Genomic DNA, 16,293 nt, shown 5'->3' on the forward strand with positions numbered 1-16,293 from the left:
TCACTTTATGCTTTAAAATTGAAGGGACGGTTACGCCGCCTTCCCGCGAACGACGTCCTCGGTTCGCGAGTTTGCAAGCACAAGGGGAAAAGAGAAATTTCTACGGTGGCCAAAAAGGCGACCCTAAGAAAGTATTCGGGGATGGATGCGCAATTTTTCTCAGGGGTGGCTGGAATACATTCGGCGTTTCGCTTCCACTTTTCCCGGAAACTCATCGCCCAGATATAAAACGAGTGTTCCGCATCCATCGCGACGCAGACAAATGCATAAATCCTCTCGAAAACGAAAAAGGAGGAACAAGAACCTAAGAAAGGGAGAGGAGTCTCGCGCCCTTTCCTCGTCCAGAATAATGAAAACCGACATCGTCGTCCAAAGTACGAAGTCGTAGGGTGCAGGCGACAGGGCCTAAAATGTCCCACCATATCGGAGCGTCCCTAGTTCCCTTTGAGGAGGTTCGCCACCCCCATGGACCGTCAGCGACAGGACCCCATCGGGAATCGCGGTAAAATTAGCCATTCATAGCGTCGAACAAAACGACCTTCCCATATCAGTGCCGATTCCAAGTTTCCATCCCTCGTAGAAATTTCGGGAGAAGCCGTCGAAATTCCCCATAGAATTTCACTGGGCTTTCGAGAGCTCTCGTCATGGTATCCTCGGGACTCGGAAGGAGCGCCGGGAGAGCATCGTGTTTAGAAAATAACCGCGTCCCATAGGCACGCGCGAGCTTTTCCTCCTTATCCGTCGGTGTCCCGCCATTCGGAAGATTCGGGGTAGTCGGGGAGGGTGGCGGGGGCGGAGAGGGTAAAGCGGGAGAATGAATAGCGGTCGGAGAATGCGTTAACCGGCCGGCGGAGGGTGGCGGAAACGGCCGAGCGCGCCCGAGGAGGACCGAGAGCACCGCGACCCCCGTCAGTAGGCTTGCCGCAGCGCAGCAGTGAGCGCCTCCGCACTTTTCCGGGGGTTCGTTCTCCCTTTCTCGGCTTAAAGCTCTGCTTTCGACCTATCGGGGTGGTTCGTGCCTCGACTTCCTTCGTTTCCGGGTTCGAGGACGACTTCCGGCATGGCGGGGGGTGTCGCCCCGTCTCGAATCGAGGAGACCCGCGCATCTTCGAGGGCGGAAAGAAACGACCCTGCGGCGCGGTTCTGTGGCTGAAGTGCCAGGGAGAGAGGGACGCTCCGGTTGACCACCCCGTCAGTGGGGCGCACTCTCGTTCTGTTCTCTCGAGACTTGGAGCGAATCGTTCGACGGACCTCGTTTTCGCGAACTCCTGTTCTTCTCCTCTCTCGACCGGAGAAGGAACTCGAGCTTCCGACCCCGAAGCATGAAGTGCGCGTTGCGGCCGTTGCCGAAGTGGCGGCGCGTCGAAGCGACGACCCCGCGCAGCGCGTCCTCACCAGGAAGACGATGAGTCTCCGGTCGTCCGGAGGATGTTTCCGCGATGGCTCCGCTTAACGACTCGCCGTGAACTCATCTCGAACGTTTCGAACGTCTCGAACGAGGAAACTAACGAGGGGGAGAAATAGTCTGGGTGGAGGGCTCTCGAATCGTCGAAAGGCCCGACTCGGCGGTTCCTCGAGTTGGACCTCGGCGAAGACGAGCCAGGCCGAGTCGGGCGCGAACTTCGACTTTGCCTCCAGGAGGCACTCGAAAGACGTCGCGACGAGGTCGCTCTTGCTCCCAAGATGAAGACCGCCTTGAGACTGCTGAGCGTCCTCGTTGCTTCCGTCGCCGCCGACTTCCTGACCGGCGACGTCGACGAGTCCGGTAAGTCGCTCGTATACGTAACCCTTGTCTCGAGTTTTCTCCCCGTATTTATTTCGTTGAATCTAATCGAATGTCGTTGAATTTCCGGCATCACGCAGGACGTCGAATTTCGAGACTTCCTGTCCGATTATTTCACCTTGAATAATTAATTTCAGGCGATAAACGTCGAGGAAACTTCTGACGCGTGCCTTGCCACGTTTATGCACGTCTTTCTCGAGACGTAGAACTCCTTCCTCGCGGTTGTACATGGCACGTTGCATATTTATGGACGCGCAAACTCGAGTTAGCGTCTCGACTGAGACCGGTCACGCACTTCGCGGCGAGAACGCGGAGGTACTGCGTTCTTTAATCCTTTCCATTTTTCATTAATTTTTTTACCAACGTGCCAGTCAAACTCGACGACGGTTCCGCGTCCACGATTCCGTAAAAATGGTAAAAATGGTAAAATTTCCAACAACTGTACGAAACGTAAAAACGAGTTCGACGACGCGATCGAAGAAGTCGGAACGTCCCCGTGAATAAATAATCTTGGTGACGATTCTTCGTGGTCGGATCTCCTTAAACGCCTCCCAACTCGCGATGAATAATCGAGCGTCTCCCCCAATTTCTCGTCGTTAATGGGGCGATCCACTTTCTTCGCCGTCGACGGGGAAGAGGGGAGCGGTGACCGGCGATGAAATAATAGCAATAACGCCGATAAATGCAAATGCTATGCGCAACATATAACGGACGTATAACGACAAAGAGACCGGGTGGGTGGTGGGCGGGAATTCACCTGTCAATAGTTGCTTCGCGGTTAACGTGTCCGTAGGGGAGACCCACAATGCCGGACGGAACCGCAACCTGTTTACTCGGTGGATACATTATGTAAATTGTCATAACGGCTCGGCAGCCTCGCGATAATCGGCCGCGGAATCTTTTTGCCGCCACCAACGTCCGATGGACTCGGGGAGTCGATTGCCGATAAACCGGCGAGTTTCCGACGCCCCGGTTTATCGTTTTCGTGGTTCTCGCGGTTTCCGCGGGTTTACGGCCGCATGAGGACGAGAGGGGTAAACCCATAATTTCTGGATGGGGGTCAGTGGGGCTCCGAGGTGAATCTTACGAGTCTTTCGAGTTGCCGAAGGGTTCTCCGTCGCGTGATCGAAACTTGCTCCGGGTCGCGCCCCGAAACTTTCCGCAGGAACCCGTCGACGGAATGGGGCTGGTCAGGATGCGGATCCTTGAAAGTTTACCCGATCTTCCTCGCGGGCTGTCCTCGCGCCTTCGGTTAATTCCGAATTATCGGATTTAGCCTCGTTTTACCGACAACGTTCGCATTTTACACCGTTTTTCTTGATGTTCATTCCTCGCTCTTGGCCCGTGGACAAAATATGCGAGGGCCTATCGGAACGTGCTGTCAGTCCCGTTGCAGCAAATGCGGAATATCTCCTTCTCCACCGATTCGCGCCTCAAATACGAGATTTTTTTCCCGCGGTCCGTAATAACCGCTCGTGTAATATGGGTCAGCTGAGAATTTGAGCGAATCATCACAAAGCGGTCAGTGGTCGATGTGGGAAATTATGGCCTACCCTCGACGAGGCGCGGACACGCGATGGCGGAGGAGGCAACTTTACCGCACGAGGTGCACTTATGGGGCACTAAGTGGTCGTCTTCATGTATGGGATTCTGCACTCCCTCGATAGGTTCGCGATCTCCCCAGAAATACCCGAAATCAATTTACGGTAAACTCGTACTTGAAATGGCTTTAATCTTTGTAATGCATCGACAATGGCGAAGCCACGATATACCCCATCGGATTTTACCGATGGGGTATTCACTCAGGAAATTATGGATTTTAATGCTCGAAATCACGTGGAAGTCATCCACAAATCGCAGGCAGAAATCACTGGAAATCGTTGGAAATCACCAAAACGTTGGCACAATTTTAAGGTCGACCGTCACACGTTACCGAATCGCGTGACATCAATGGCAATCGATTCTCAATGAAGGAAGTCGATTTCACCGATTTCCCAGTGAATAGCCCCTTGGTAAAATCGGTATACGTTAAAGGGTGGACAATCGACGTCTTTCCAGCGCCAGCAGTTAGGGTGTAAAGTCGGTCATACAGCCGTTTCATATCAATATTTCATCGGAATAAGAATGATAATTTCCTGAGAAGGAGGCCACGATACCCGATCGTTTTCCTTGCCGCGGGCACTTTCCCCGCCTTGTTTTCCGGCGGTGTCCCTCGGAACTCCAAAAAGCCTTAAAACGCGTTTTGCCGCTCGCGGTCGAAGATACGCGGAAAAGGGGAAGGAGCGAGAAAAGAGCGGAACTCTCCGTGGGATCCGCGTTTGCGCCAGACCTCGTAACAGTTTGCATCCGTAAACGAGATATTCGAGTCGACTCGACCATTTCCCGGGGACGTTGCTGTCTCTCTTCGTCGCGACGCTCTTTGTACAGGAAATTTCAACGATCCGATTCCCGCAGGACGATCCTCGTATCGTTCGGCGGCGCGGGCTCGTTCCGGGATCCGCGACTCGGCCAACTTTTCCCTGCATTCGCTTTACGTCGCGTTGCTCCTCGATATCCCGAGGTGGGTGCCCGTGCTCGAGTTCCCGAGGGTAGTTGAAATAAAAATCGGGAAGAAGGGGAGACGTAAGGAACGTTTACGAGGTGTCCCCGCGAGAAGTCGTCCCTGGGCGCGGAACGGCCGCTCGATTTCATGGCTGACAATTGCAGGAACGACTCGGCCCGCTTTTCCCGATAATGGTCCTCATTGGACGTGGCGTGTCGTATGTAGAGAGGTTTGCATAATCGCATAAATGCAAATTGGGGCTTGTCCTCCGGATGGCCAACACGAGTATCGGGTTTACGGGGGAGGATCGATCACCCGATCGGCGCCGAGGGGATTCGCCCTTGTGCGAAAACCGGGAGTCCTGGAAGACTCGATATCTCGTTCCTCCAAAGGGAGACCGAGATCGACTCGGCTCGTCGGATCCCGAAAACGCGCGGAAAATCCGTTCGAATTAGGCGCGTTAATCCCGGGTCCTGGTTACTCGGAGAAGGGCTCCGTATACGCGACGTTTACGAGAGCATCGATCCAGGAGGCAACGAGGGTCTCTCCTTTCTGGAATTCGCCGCACTTCCGGGAATATCCCGAGGGTTCCCAGGAAGAGATTCCGGAGCGCGGAACGCCCGTTCTCCCCTCGCTCCCCCGCGGGGAAGGGAAGCGGACGTTCGCGCGATACTTCGTAAATCAGCCGGATTTATTATTAGGGGCTCTCGCGGAAATATGTAGGGAGTGCCGCGTCGCTGGGAAACGCGGGGGCAATAAAAAATTAGCGAACCACTTCCCCGGTCCCTGCGCCCCGGCCGGGGTGTGCGTGTTCGGGACAGAGGTAAAATAAGTTGGAGAGTCGGCAATATGTAGCCGGGAAAACACGAAACCTCGGTATTTCAGCCCCGAAACCCCCGCCGCCCTTCCGGCCCTCCGCGTCTCGCGTTCTTTTCGACCCCGCTCGGTTAACGAACGACTCCTCGTTGGTCACATTTTTCGGAACCAGTGCAGACATTTTCCAAGCTTTCCCAATTATTAACGGCGCCCTGACGCGGCGAGGGACTCGTGGTTTCCGCGACGGATCGACCGCGGTCCTCGCTTCCGACATTTTTTAAGACTCTCGAATATCTTGCACGTGGCCGAACCACCGAGATGAGTCTTCCACCCGGAAGATACCCGGTGTCTGGACCGTACATTGGGAAAGTTCCGACTAAACGTCGCGAACGTGCTTCCCGGCCTTGGTTGTAACTCTCGAGGACTCGTTCCTACTTCAATCTGTAAAAGCTACGACCGAAGCTCCTCCGGTAACCAGGCCAGGCCGGTTAACGGCGAAACTAGACAAAGGAGGTAAAGGAAGACGTCGAGAAGCCGTTCGGATGCTCTTAACGCATACCGAGAGAAACTGCCGGATGCAGTTGCAGCGATGGATGGAAACGAGTCCCGGTGCTATTGGAAATTTAATTACACGTCCAGTGTCCCATTTGCGATCATAATATGCCTTATAAATACGGCATTACCCGGCTATACTTTCCGGGACGACCGAGTGAAATATAATAATACCCTCCGTCACGCATGCGCGGGTTGAACTGGACCAAAAAGTACGGCCAGGAGAGAATAGCAGATTTCCCTGTCGCGATCGGTGGCCATTTTTCCCGGGACACGAGTCGTTGCTCCCAAAAGGTCCAATCGTCCCCCATTCCCGATAAAAAGGAATCCCGGAGCTGCCACCGGGAATTGAGCTACATCCGCGGTGTCCCACTTGCGTGCCACATAAATACGAATACGGCACGTCGGAAAGGAAAAACCGTACGGCCCGATCGGCAGTCATTTTTCCCAGCGAGGGGATCCTCGTTCCCCTAAGGGTGTCCGATCGTAACGAGTGCCTGATTTAAACAACCCTGGAACGATTGCCTAGAGGGAAACTCGGCTCAAACGCTTCCACCGCGTTCCGGCTTCGACTGTCATTTTCAAGGACTCGTTCGTATTCCTATCTGTAAAAGCCACGTCGCGGAGTCAAAGCTTTCCCGGTAACCAGGCCAGGGCGGTTAGAAGCAAACCCGGGCTACGGAGGACGCGGGAAAAGGGGATAAAGTACTTTCGACTAAATGGACTTGTACGTTGTCCACTCGTGGAGCGTTCCGGATTTCGACGATCCCCAAAAGCCGGATCCGTCCCCCGAATTTGCGGATTTCCGTCGGTTCCCCTCGTGGATTTTTGGTCTCCCTCGAAAGAGGCGACCCCGTTTCCGTGGGTAATTATTTATTCCTCTTCGCGATCGGCGACGGAGAAGGTCCCCGAGTCGGTCGGCCATTCGCAAACGCGCGTAACGACGCTCCGCGTGATTACCGTCTCGCGGGAAACGCGGAAAACGCGCAGCGGAGGAGGACCGTGCCGCCTTTTTGCATGCAGATGCGACAACGCCGAGTCGAAGCTCCTTCTCCGGTAACCAGGCCAGGGCGGTTAGGAGCAAAACTGGGCGAAGTAGGATGCGGAAAGGGGGCTAAAGTGCTCTTAACAAAAGGAACTGGATCCTCGGGGATGGGGTGGAAAAATAGAATATGGGTGTTGCGATGCCGCGGCGGCCTCGAGGAGCGTTTCAAACAAAAAGCGCCGCAATAACGGCGAAGATGGGACGCGAGAAGCCCTCGGTCAGCAAACACGAGCCTTGGTCCTCTTGAAAAGGACGGGGCTGCCGTTATTACAAACCCGGAAAGGGTTGGCCGGCTTAATACGTACCGAAAATTCCGGCTAATTCGCATCGCGAATCGCCGACTGCAAGGCCGTTTCGTAATCCCCTCCCTCGTTGAATTTTTGGGAGATTAGCCCGTACCCCGGGGCATCGACGACGAGGACCTCGAGCGTCGTTCGAGGGTCAGGGGTCGTTTTTTCCCGAATAAGGGACTTTACCTCCGTTCCTCGACTACTATCCCTTTTCCATCGCGACTACTTCGTTTGGCGGAAAATGCGACGAAAGGACGTGTTAACGAAAAAAACGCCATATTGATTTATACGAGGGTCGATTTCGGCGTTGCTATCGTTCGATCGAGCGGCTCCGAAAGCGGATAAAAGTCCGGCGGGTCCATGGGTAGGCGGGATGCTGGAGAAATTCGGAAAAGATCCACCCGAGGAAACGAGAGCCCGGGAAATAAAGTGTCGAAAGTCCCGAGGGTCTCGGGATCGGTTAGAGGGTCGTCGGTGTGTCTTTATTCGGGCAGATGGCTGCGGAACCTTCCGGCAGAGGGAAGACGCCCGTTCAATGGCGGACCGATTGGACCGATTGTCCGGTCGGGAGGATTGTCTTGCCGGGACAAAAGAATCCGCGAAAAGAGGCCAAAGGCCAGGGCTGTGAACGGGCGATCTCTCTTCCTTCCCGGATCCGCGGATCCATTCGTTCCTCGTTCCGGGGCGTCCATTCAGGGACTTGACCTTTTGGCTGGGTCCACTCCGTTTCCCGATGTGTTCCTCCATTTCACGGGGGACAAACAACGGCGTTCGCGCCAGTCCCGACGCCCAACGGAATCCACACCTTTCGTGATATTATTTCCCCTCCCGAGAAGGGACACCCCGTTAGTAATAAAAATATTGTAATTTTATTAAACTTTCTCTCGCGCGAAAATTCTGCGGCGAAACTCGGCGTCGTAAAGAAGAAAGATATCCAATAAACGCGGCGGGGTCATCGGCTCCGACGAGTAAATACGGAGGTTTCTCAGCTTCAACCGGTTTGAACGCACCTGCGGGTCCAACCTGATGCAGGTGAACCTGCAGAGGACTCGGGGAGGACCTCCTCCTGCATCGTTCCGCTAAGGACGCGCTTAATTTCCGTCAGGTGGAGCGCAAGGGCGAGCAGGAGCGCGGATCGTTATCGGCGACAGGGAAAACGGATGACGTAAATCAGGTCGACCTCGGATCGCTCCCCTTAGCGTACGTACGTCATCGCCGATGCGTGTGCGGATATCGTCGACGTCCCCGGTCGTACGTCTCTCTACTTTTAACGCGAATGCCTCCCTTCAAAAAATCGACGCCTCCTCGAGGAGCATCCTTCTTCCCGACCTGCATCCTGCACCTGGCTGATTCTTTTTCGATCTGAAAGTAAAGCGTCGTTCCAAGGTGACGACCAGGGTTGGGTAAATACAATACGTTATGTAGCGCGTAAAGTGATTTTCCAATGGAATGGCAAGGCGCGGTCGTCGGGGGACCGCTCTTTACATGGCGATGTTTACGTGACCCTGGCTCGCCATACTCTGGCCTACCGGATGACCGAGCCGATTTACACGTCGATCGCCCCGTCGACAATTGGCTACGAGGTTTTAACGGCCACGGCCTCGTTTCAGGACTGCCGATTACGGCGACGACGCGGCCTCGACGCGTGTCCGTGTCGCGGAAACGCGTCGCCCGGTGCGTGCACTCGTTAAATAAATAAAGAACGGTGCAAACACGGCGCCCCGGGCGTTTTCCGATCGGCGTTTCCGCGCGGCTTTGGCCGCGTGTTTTGCAACGGGACAAACCGCGGCTCGTTAATGGCGTTCTGTCCGGTGTTGTACTTATTTCTTTCCCCGCCTCGACCCATCGATTGGCACGGATGATTCCGCGGCGAGTCCGCGTGGCCATTCCGGATGCGGCGTCGTTACCTCGCGACGCCTCCGTGTTTCATCCCACGTCGAAGCTTAAGGTCGCCGCCTTGGGGCGGGGTGCGCCGTGCATTATCCGCACGGCCGCGACCGACGTCCGTGTACAAATCTGTTTGCCGTGCACACGGGCGTAACGGCGTGTCTGGTCGTCGTCGGTAACGTCCCGCGTTTGCCTTGAATAATTACCGTGGTATCGTCGAGCCTGGCCGTGCTCGAAATGGAGACGCGCGCTGTGAGCGCTGCAAACGCTGCGCGCAAACGCAGTTACACGGCCGATCGTCCCGTGTCGCCGTCGTTAACGACGGCTCGTTCGAACGCACATTCGGAGCCGAGCATTAATTACGACGGATTATTAACATAGCGCCGGCCAATGAATTTCGGAGTTTGCACCGGGCATAAAGGCGGCTTACCGGTGTAGCCGGGGATTCCGGGCCGTGTCGGCCGACTTCAGCACCGCCGCGGAAATCGGGAAAAATGGGAATGCCAGCACGATAATTGGGCTCTATTCGTCGTTTCAATGTCTGCGAGCAACGGTCATGGCGCGAATATGGGTTCGCCGGGTTATTTAAATTTTTCTCGCGTCTTCCGAAGAGACGCGGTTCCGGGAAATGGGAAAAATCGGGGAAAAATCGTCGACCCTTCGAATTCGTCCCCGCGGGTCGGCACGTAGGGGAGATTAATACCGCGAACCATTCTTCACGGGGCCCCGAAAAGAGTTCCCGTAGAAATGGCGGGCCTCGCGGAAGTCAAGGGTCGTAGGTGCGCCGTAATTAATCTCTGCTCCCGAATGATTCCGGGGTGGTGCCTTGCGTCGGGAACGAGAGGTGCACCCGCGGAAAGTGGAGGGCCAACGATTGATGAGGCGGCAGCGAGAGCCAATAAAATCGCGCCATCGGTGCTCCGATCGGGGCATAAATCGACAAGCAGACCGATTAATTGGGTTCCCGATTCCCCGATCCTGGAGCCATTCATGGACCTGCGAATGTCCCTGAACGCGCGTCCACCTTTGCCGGCACTTCCCTGCCCCGAGAAAAAAAACTGTCAATTGACGAAAGATATATTTCTTTGAACAGTGCCAAATAAAAATATTGTGTAAATCCAAAGAATAATTATTTGATGTTTAATTTCCCCTGGATAGGTTCTAGATACATCGCGAGGTTATGCGGAAAAATATGTTCTAAGGGGTGGATATTAAGGCTGGATTTCAGCGGCCAGGTTTGGTACCACGAGGAAATTTTCTTTTTCTTTAGTTCCCTTGGTGGTGGTGAGCGCGGTTTCTGGGCGGAAGGCGCATCTCCCCTGCGACATAGAGCCGAACTCGAGGGACGAAGTGGCCGCGATGGTTTTCTGGTATAAGGAGAACAATCAGGGGGAACCGATATACAGCATGGACGCGAGGGGGAGGATCATCTCGAAGGCGAAGATGTGGTCCGACCCTCGGGCTTTCGGAGAGCGAGCGACCATGAGGACCGACTCGAAACCCGCGAAACTCGAAATCGATCAACTGGAACATATGGATGCTGGGATGTACAGATGTCGAGTCGACTTCAAAAACAGTCCCACGAGACATCAGAAGATCAACCTTACCGTCATCGGTGAGCGAACCGATTCGTCAAAATCAGAAATGCCCTTAAAATTCTGAATATTTAAAATTAAAGAAAGCATTTAAAAGAGGTTCGGGAATTTTAACAACTAGCCGAGAATTTTGTCGTACGTCTATTTGGGGACATTTATGCCTCTCGCCAGTTCCACCGAGAAGGCCGATCATCTTCACCGGGACGGAGAAGAGTTTGGCGAAGATCCTGCAACCCTTCAACGAAGGCAGCGACGTTTCCCTGGTATGCGAGGTCGGTGGAGGAACTCCACCCCCAAGGGTGTCCTGGTTCTTGGAGAACAAGGTGCTGGACGACAGTTTTCGCCAGGAACACGGGGAAATTACCGTGAACTCGTTGTTCATCGAGAAGATCGGCAGAAACTTTTCCAAAGCGCGGTTGATCTGCAAGGCCAGCAATACCCACCTGATACCTCCAACTTCGGCGGAAATTATATTGGACGTTAACCGTAAGTACACCAGTAGCCACGATTCGTGGTCGTAAAATCATTGAACCGATTGCAAGTGCGAGCGGAGTCCGACGTTATCCGACGACCCGGGAAAATTTTTTAATCCTTCCGCTGCATCGACATCCGTCTCGCTTCGATCATTGGAGACGTCTCTGGGGTTGTTTTCAGTGAAGCCGCTGACGGTGAACATCACCAACAAGGAGATCCACCTGTCGGCCCTACGGACGTACGACATCGAGTGTTCCAGCACAGGATCCAGACCGGAAGCCGTGATCACGTGGTGGAAGGGTCCCCACCAAGTAAAGCACATGGCAAGAAACGTGAATATCCCGATTTTGTAGCAGTCAGAGGCCGAATTAACCCCGGAAGTCGAGGTGCTGAGCTCTTCGTAGTTTGCAGAGAGTCCGAACGAGAGCAGAAGCGTGCTGAGTTACGTGCCGACCATAGAAGACGACGGAAAGTACTTGACGTGCAGAGCGGAGAATCCGGTGATGTCGGACAGCGGCTTAGAAGACAGATGGAGGCTGATCGTTCACTGTAAGGACCTCAAGGAGGACGATCGATCGATCGAATCTTCCGAAGTCTGGTTAGCGACCGATCCGGAAGTGTGGAGGATAGAGTCAGGTTTCCGTTGGTGGGTTGCAGACGTTCCGGTGGTCAGCATCAAGCTGGGCTCCAGTCTGAATCCGAACGACATCAACGAGGGCGACGACGTCTACTTCGAGTGCAAGGTGAAGGCCAACCCGAAGGTCTACAAGCTGTCCTGGTTCAAGGACGGCAAGGAGCTCCACCAGAACGTCACGGCCGGGATTTTCCTGCCAAGTGGACAGTCCTTGGTGCTCCAAAGCGTTACCAGAGCTTCCGCCGGGGAGTATTCTTGTCTGGCTGCCAACATCGAAGGGAAGGCTTCCAGCAGACCTGTCGCTCTGGAAGTCATGTGTGAGTCAGAAGTCGTTTCAAGACGTCTCTTTTGCAAGAAAAGTTGGCTCGTCTGCAGTTTTCTTTCGTAGCGATTTTTTCTTCGTCGTTCTCGACGCGTCCGTCGCCATTTCGTGGATCCAAGAATTCGTCGAATTCGGGTTCCAGATGCACCTATATGCAAGGACGGCACTTCGAACCAAGTAGTCGGTGCTCTGAAGCACGAAACGATTTCCCTGGTCTGCGGGGTCCAGTCCAAGCCACCGCCGATCACGTTCCACTGGACTTTCAACAATTCGGGGGAACTGATGGACGTCCCCAGCAGTAAGTTCGCTCAGATCAGGACCCCGAGATTGCTCACGAATCACTGGCATGGATCCAGGCTGAATTACACTCCCGCCAGCGACATGGACTACGGTACGATCTCCTGCTGGGCTAAGAATCGCATCGGCGTGCAGAGGACACCTTGCATTTTCCAAATCATCGTCGCTGGAAAACCCTATCCCCTGCAGAATTGCACCGCTATGCAAGCCGCGGGATCGTACGCCTATCGCACAGGTAGAGTCGCGTCTAATCGGCATTTTCTTAATTTTCTCGCTTTTTTTTTTCTACGATCTTTGGTTTCAGCTGGACACGAGGAATACAAAGCTGCCGATCCTAGAGACGCGGACTGGCTGATCGTCAGGTGCAACGAAGGGTTTGACGGAGGACTGCCTGTCACGAGTTTCGAGTTGGAGGTCTACAACGAGGAAAGCGTGTACCACATTAACACCGTCTACGTTAACCACACGGAGAGGTACAAGTCATTCGGTCCAGTCTTCGAGGTTCCTAACCTGGAACCTGGAAGGAATTACAAATTCCTGCTGTATGCAGTCAATGCCAAAGGCCGAAGCGATCCCGTCGTCCTGGAGCCCGTTACTCTCAAAGGAGTCGCCATGTACACCACAGGTGAGTCCGTTTCTTCGAGCCTCTAAATCGATATCCTTTTACCGCGACGTTTTTAAAAACGCTCAGAGACATCATTAGACTTCAAATACCCGCCGAGAAGGGAAGGATAATTTCCAAGAAAAGACTCGCTCTCGGGAAAGGAACGTAAAAATGTGTCACAGGTGGGATGGCGGCTCGCCGCAAACTCCCGAGGTCCGCGCGAAATTCTCGAAAAATTCGACATTAACGTCTGAAAGTTTAACCACGCGTCCGTTTTATTTACCCAGACGCGGGGAGGGAAACGCAGGGAGAGCGACGGTCTCTGAGGCGACGCAATTACATTTTTTCAATCCCATTTCCCAGCCGCAGGATCACAGCTTGGCGCAGGGGCTCGTGCTCTCGGGCGGACCCTGAATTAAAATCCCATAAAGCCGAGTCTCTTTCCTCGCGCCTGTCTCATTCCGAGCACATTTATCGTCTTTAATTTCCATCCTCATGGCTTATTCATGGGGGGCTCTCCGTGTACGTAGGTATATCCAGGAGGCAGCGAGCTGGGACACATGCTCGCGCCCCTGGACCAGGCTCGAGACCGCTCTGGATGGACCAGGACGGCCCCTTTTTCTTCGGCCTCTTTCACGGGGTAGAAGGCGAAACCTCTCTTCGACTCTCACGGCGAATCACATCCGGGAGCCGCTATTCGCAATCCCACCCCAAGCCAGCTAACGAACCGACGCGTTTTCTGAACCCCAAAGAGTGCGGCGTCCGGTCCCATCAACGTCGATGTTCCCGCCACTAGCTCTTAATCTTTCGCCCCCGGCCAACCCGTGTTTCTCCATCCCCCGATCCAATAATGGACAGGGAAAACGAATTCGGTTAACCGGACACGTTCTGGACACATTGCGGGGGCGACACGTTGTTTCCCCTTATCGGCAGAGCGCCACGATTAAACCGATAGCTGATGATGACACCCAAGTTTCGTTATTTCTTCACGTTTTGGGGGACTCCGGGGAGACCTCGGTCGTTCGGCTGGTCTTTTTGGTTGATCTTACCGCGGACTTATGCCTGACGCGTAGGGGTCCGAAGCTGGTGGTGGGTATCGATCTTGAACGAGATATTTTCGCGAAGTGGGAGGAACGATTACGTCTACTGTGGATTGGAGACTGTACGTGCTCTTGATCATTGGGCACTTTCGATCAACGATGCCTATTCATCTTATTTTTCTGAAATTCTTCCCGTGAATCGGCAAACGAACTCGCGAACCGGACTCGTTCCGCGCATTGGCGAAAGACGACACCGCGTTTTCCCTCGTCAACGGCGGAAAGGAACCTCAATCGAACGGGTCATGGCACTGACACTTTGGTGTTTTTTGACAAACATCCACAGGCGAGTGGAAGACTACACCCCTTTGGGGTCCTATTTCGGAGCTGACGAGCTTTAAAAGCAGCTTTGTTATTCGGTTTTGACCGACTGCTCTCTTTGGCTCCGCGTGCGAGCTCTGCGCACGGACCCTGCTTTTTGTTCTTCTTGCCCAGCATAAAAATACAGAGCTCATGAAAAACTTTTCCGAACTGAAACATTCGTCTAGCCGTCGATGTAATCCCTATGAAAAACCATCATCCCGGGTCATTTGTCGTAAACGGAGCCGATGGAGAACTGGCAAGCGCCGATTCGTCAGCGACAAGCCGGAATAACTTTCGGCAGAGGGGATTGGAGTCCGAGGGGAATTTTCCTAAAATCGAGATTCGTCGTTTCGTAGCTCTGGATTTTTTTCGTTTAATTTCAGGGCGAGGATCGTCCGAGGAGGTCGACGATTACAGCCTTCTCGTGGCGTGCTTCGCGGGAGGCATTACGGCGATCTGCATCGTGATCGTGGGAGTGACCCTAACCCTGTACCGAAGGAACCACCCTCCACAGTCGAGCAAAGCCCAGACCCAGCTGGTCAACTACGAGAGCAAGGACGACCTGGATCGGTCGTCCATCAGGAAGGAGCCGAAGGACCAGGTGGTCCAGGACCTGCCGGATGACGACCCCGACGTGATCCCCAATAAGGTGGAGCGGAGGCCGGACATTTTCGAACCCACTTACGTTCCCAAGGTAGAAAGGACGAAACCTTTCGGATGTTCGGAGGACTTCGAGAGTCCGTCGCCTTCCACCGTCCTTCGCTCCAGGGATTCCTGGATGTGTCCCAATGGGTTCGTGGACAGCCCGGACGGACTCAGTCCAGTTCGACCTAGCACGCTTCCGGTCCACAGAGCCCACGATATCTACACGAGAAGTTTGCGTGTTCAGGAAAGCTGCATATGAAGCGCTCCATGTTCGTGTCTTTCTCTCAACCTTTGACTCTCTTCCCGTTCCCCGATTCGAGACCGTGGACAGTACCCCGACTGATTTCGGATGGTCCCTTGGGCCGATGGGACATCCAGGATCGAGGGACGAGGTCTCGATATCAATCGATACCTCTCCTGGGAGGATGCTCGGAAGCGCGTTTCTGGATTTCTAAAATTCAACCCCCTGCGTCATTGCTCGAGAAAACCGGCAGTCATGACGTGTATCAATGTTTGTACATAGACAATAAATAACATTGTTAAGATTTCCCGATTTTTCTCCTTGTTGGATAGGAAGTAAACGGTAATTCTTTGCAGGATGTCGCGCATTGATCAGCTTCGAATAATCGCGACGCGAGTTGACCTCTCGTAAACGGCTTTCAGGACTCGAAGGAGCGCACGAGGATATTCTTTGCTGATATTACTATTGATTTTTCTCCGCCGTCGGGAAAAAGGGCTCCTTCGGTTTGTCTTCCATTTTTCTCGAGGACTCCGCGAGCCACTCGACCTACAAATGCGGAGACTTAGGTCGGGGCTGAAAGTACATCAGCTCGGACGATAAATCACACCGTTAGGACAACGTATTGCTACGGATTCCGTTTGCTCGCTGCGGATATAAACTACTACCAATCCGAGCGTCCGGAGGCGTCCCGACGTCGACGTATCGTCCTTTCCAGGACCTCCGATGCCCCGAAGCGCTACACCTTCGACGTAAGTACCTACGTACCCATTACCCTCCGAAACAAACATCCCTCTGTACACACACAAAAGGTCGGCCATCCAAGTCGCTGGCTTACGGATCTTCGATTCCACCCCCGACTGATCACAATGCCAGATCGTCTCAGGAAATCACAGAAAAATATTATACATTCCAGCATTTTCCGATATTAAAATGAAATTTCATGAGCATCGCGTTCTTGATTAAAGTTTCATAAATATTATCACATTATGATATGTACAGAACGACCCTTTCATAACACCTTTCACCCCTGGTTCGATTCCTAGGTTTCCGTGAGTCACGGGATCGATCGATAGCTTTCTGGAAAATCGGACAGAGGAATCGAGAAAGTGGCCCTCCGGATATCAGTAGATTCGATATAAACGCCTAAATGCTTCGCCATACCGCAG

At 53.7% G+C, this 16,293-nt stretch overlaps 1 protein-coding gene across 1 annotated transcript; it reads left to right on the forward strand.

Annotated features, from left to right (window-relative positions):
- The first annotated feature begins 1,683 nt into the window (after positions 1 to 1,683).
- Positions 1,684 to 15,343, forward strand: LOC105702406 (hemicentin-2). Its single transcript, XM_012429952.1, has 9 exons — positions 1,684 to 1,765; positions 10,186 to 10,530; positions 10,682 to 10,996; positions 11,165 to 11,316; positions 11,389 to 11,533; positions 11,642 to 11,935; positions 12,083 to 12,472; positions 12,542 to 12,862; positions 14,625 to 15,343. Exons 1-9 carry the CDS (start codon positions 1,684 to 1,686, stop codon positions 15,143 to 15,145), a joined length of 2,565 nt encoding a protein of 854 aa, XP_012285375.1. The 3' UTR covers positions 15,146 to 15,343.
- The last annotated feature ends 950 nt before the right edge of the window (positions 15,344 to 16,293 follow it).

The sequence above is a fragment of the Orussus abietinus genome, unplaced genomic scaffold (assembly GCF_000612105.2).
Source record: "Orussus abietinus isolate OABI.00-Male unplaced genomic scaffold, Oabi_2.0 scaffold17, whole genome shotgun sequence".
Classification (NCBI taxonomy): Eukaryota; Metazoa; Arthropoda; class Insecta; order Hymenoptera; family Orussidae; genus Orussus; species Orussus abietinus.

Coding starts and splice junctions, on each gene's coding strand:
- LOC105702406 (XM_012429952.1), top strand. CDS start 1,684: ATGAAGACCGCCTTGAGACTGCTGAGCGTCCTCGTTGCTTCCGTCGCC. Junction 1,766..10,185: donor CGGCGACGTCGACGAGTCCG/GTAAGTCGCTCG, acceptor CTTTTTCTTTAG/TTCCCTTGGTGGTGGTGAGC. Junction 12,863..14,624: donor AGTCGCCATGTACACCACAG/GTGAGTCCGTTT, acceptor GTTTAATTTCAG/GGCGAGGATCGTCCGAGGAG.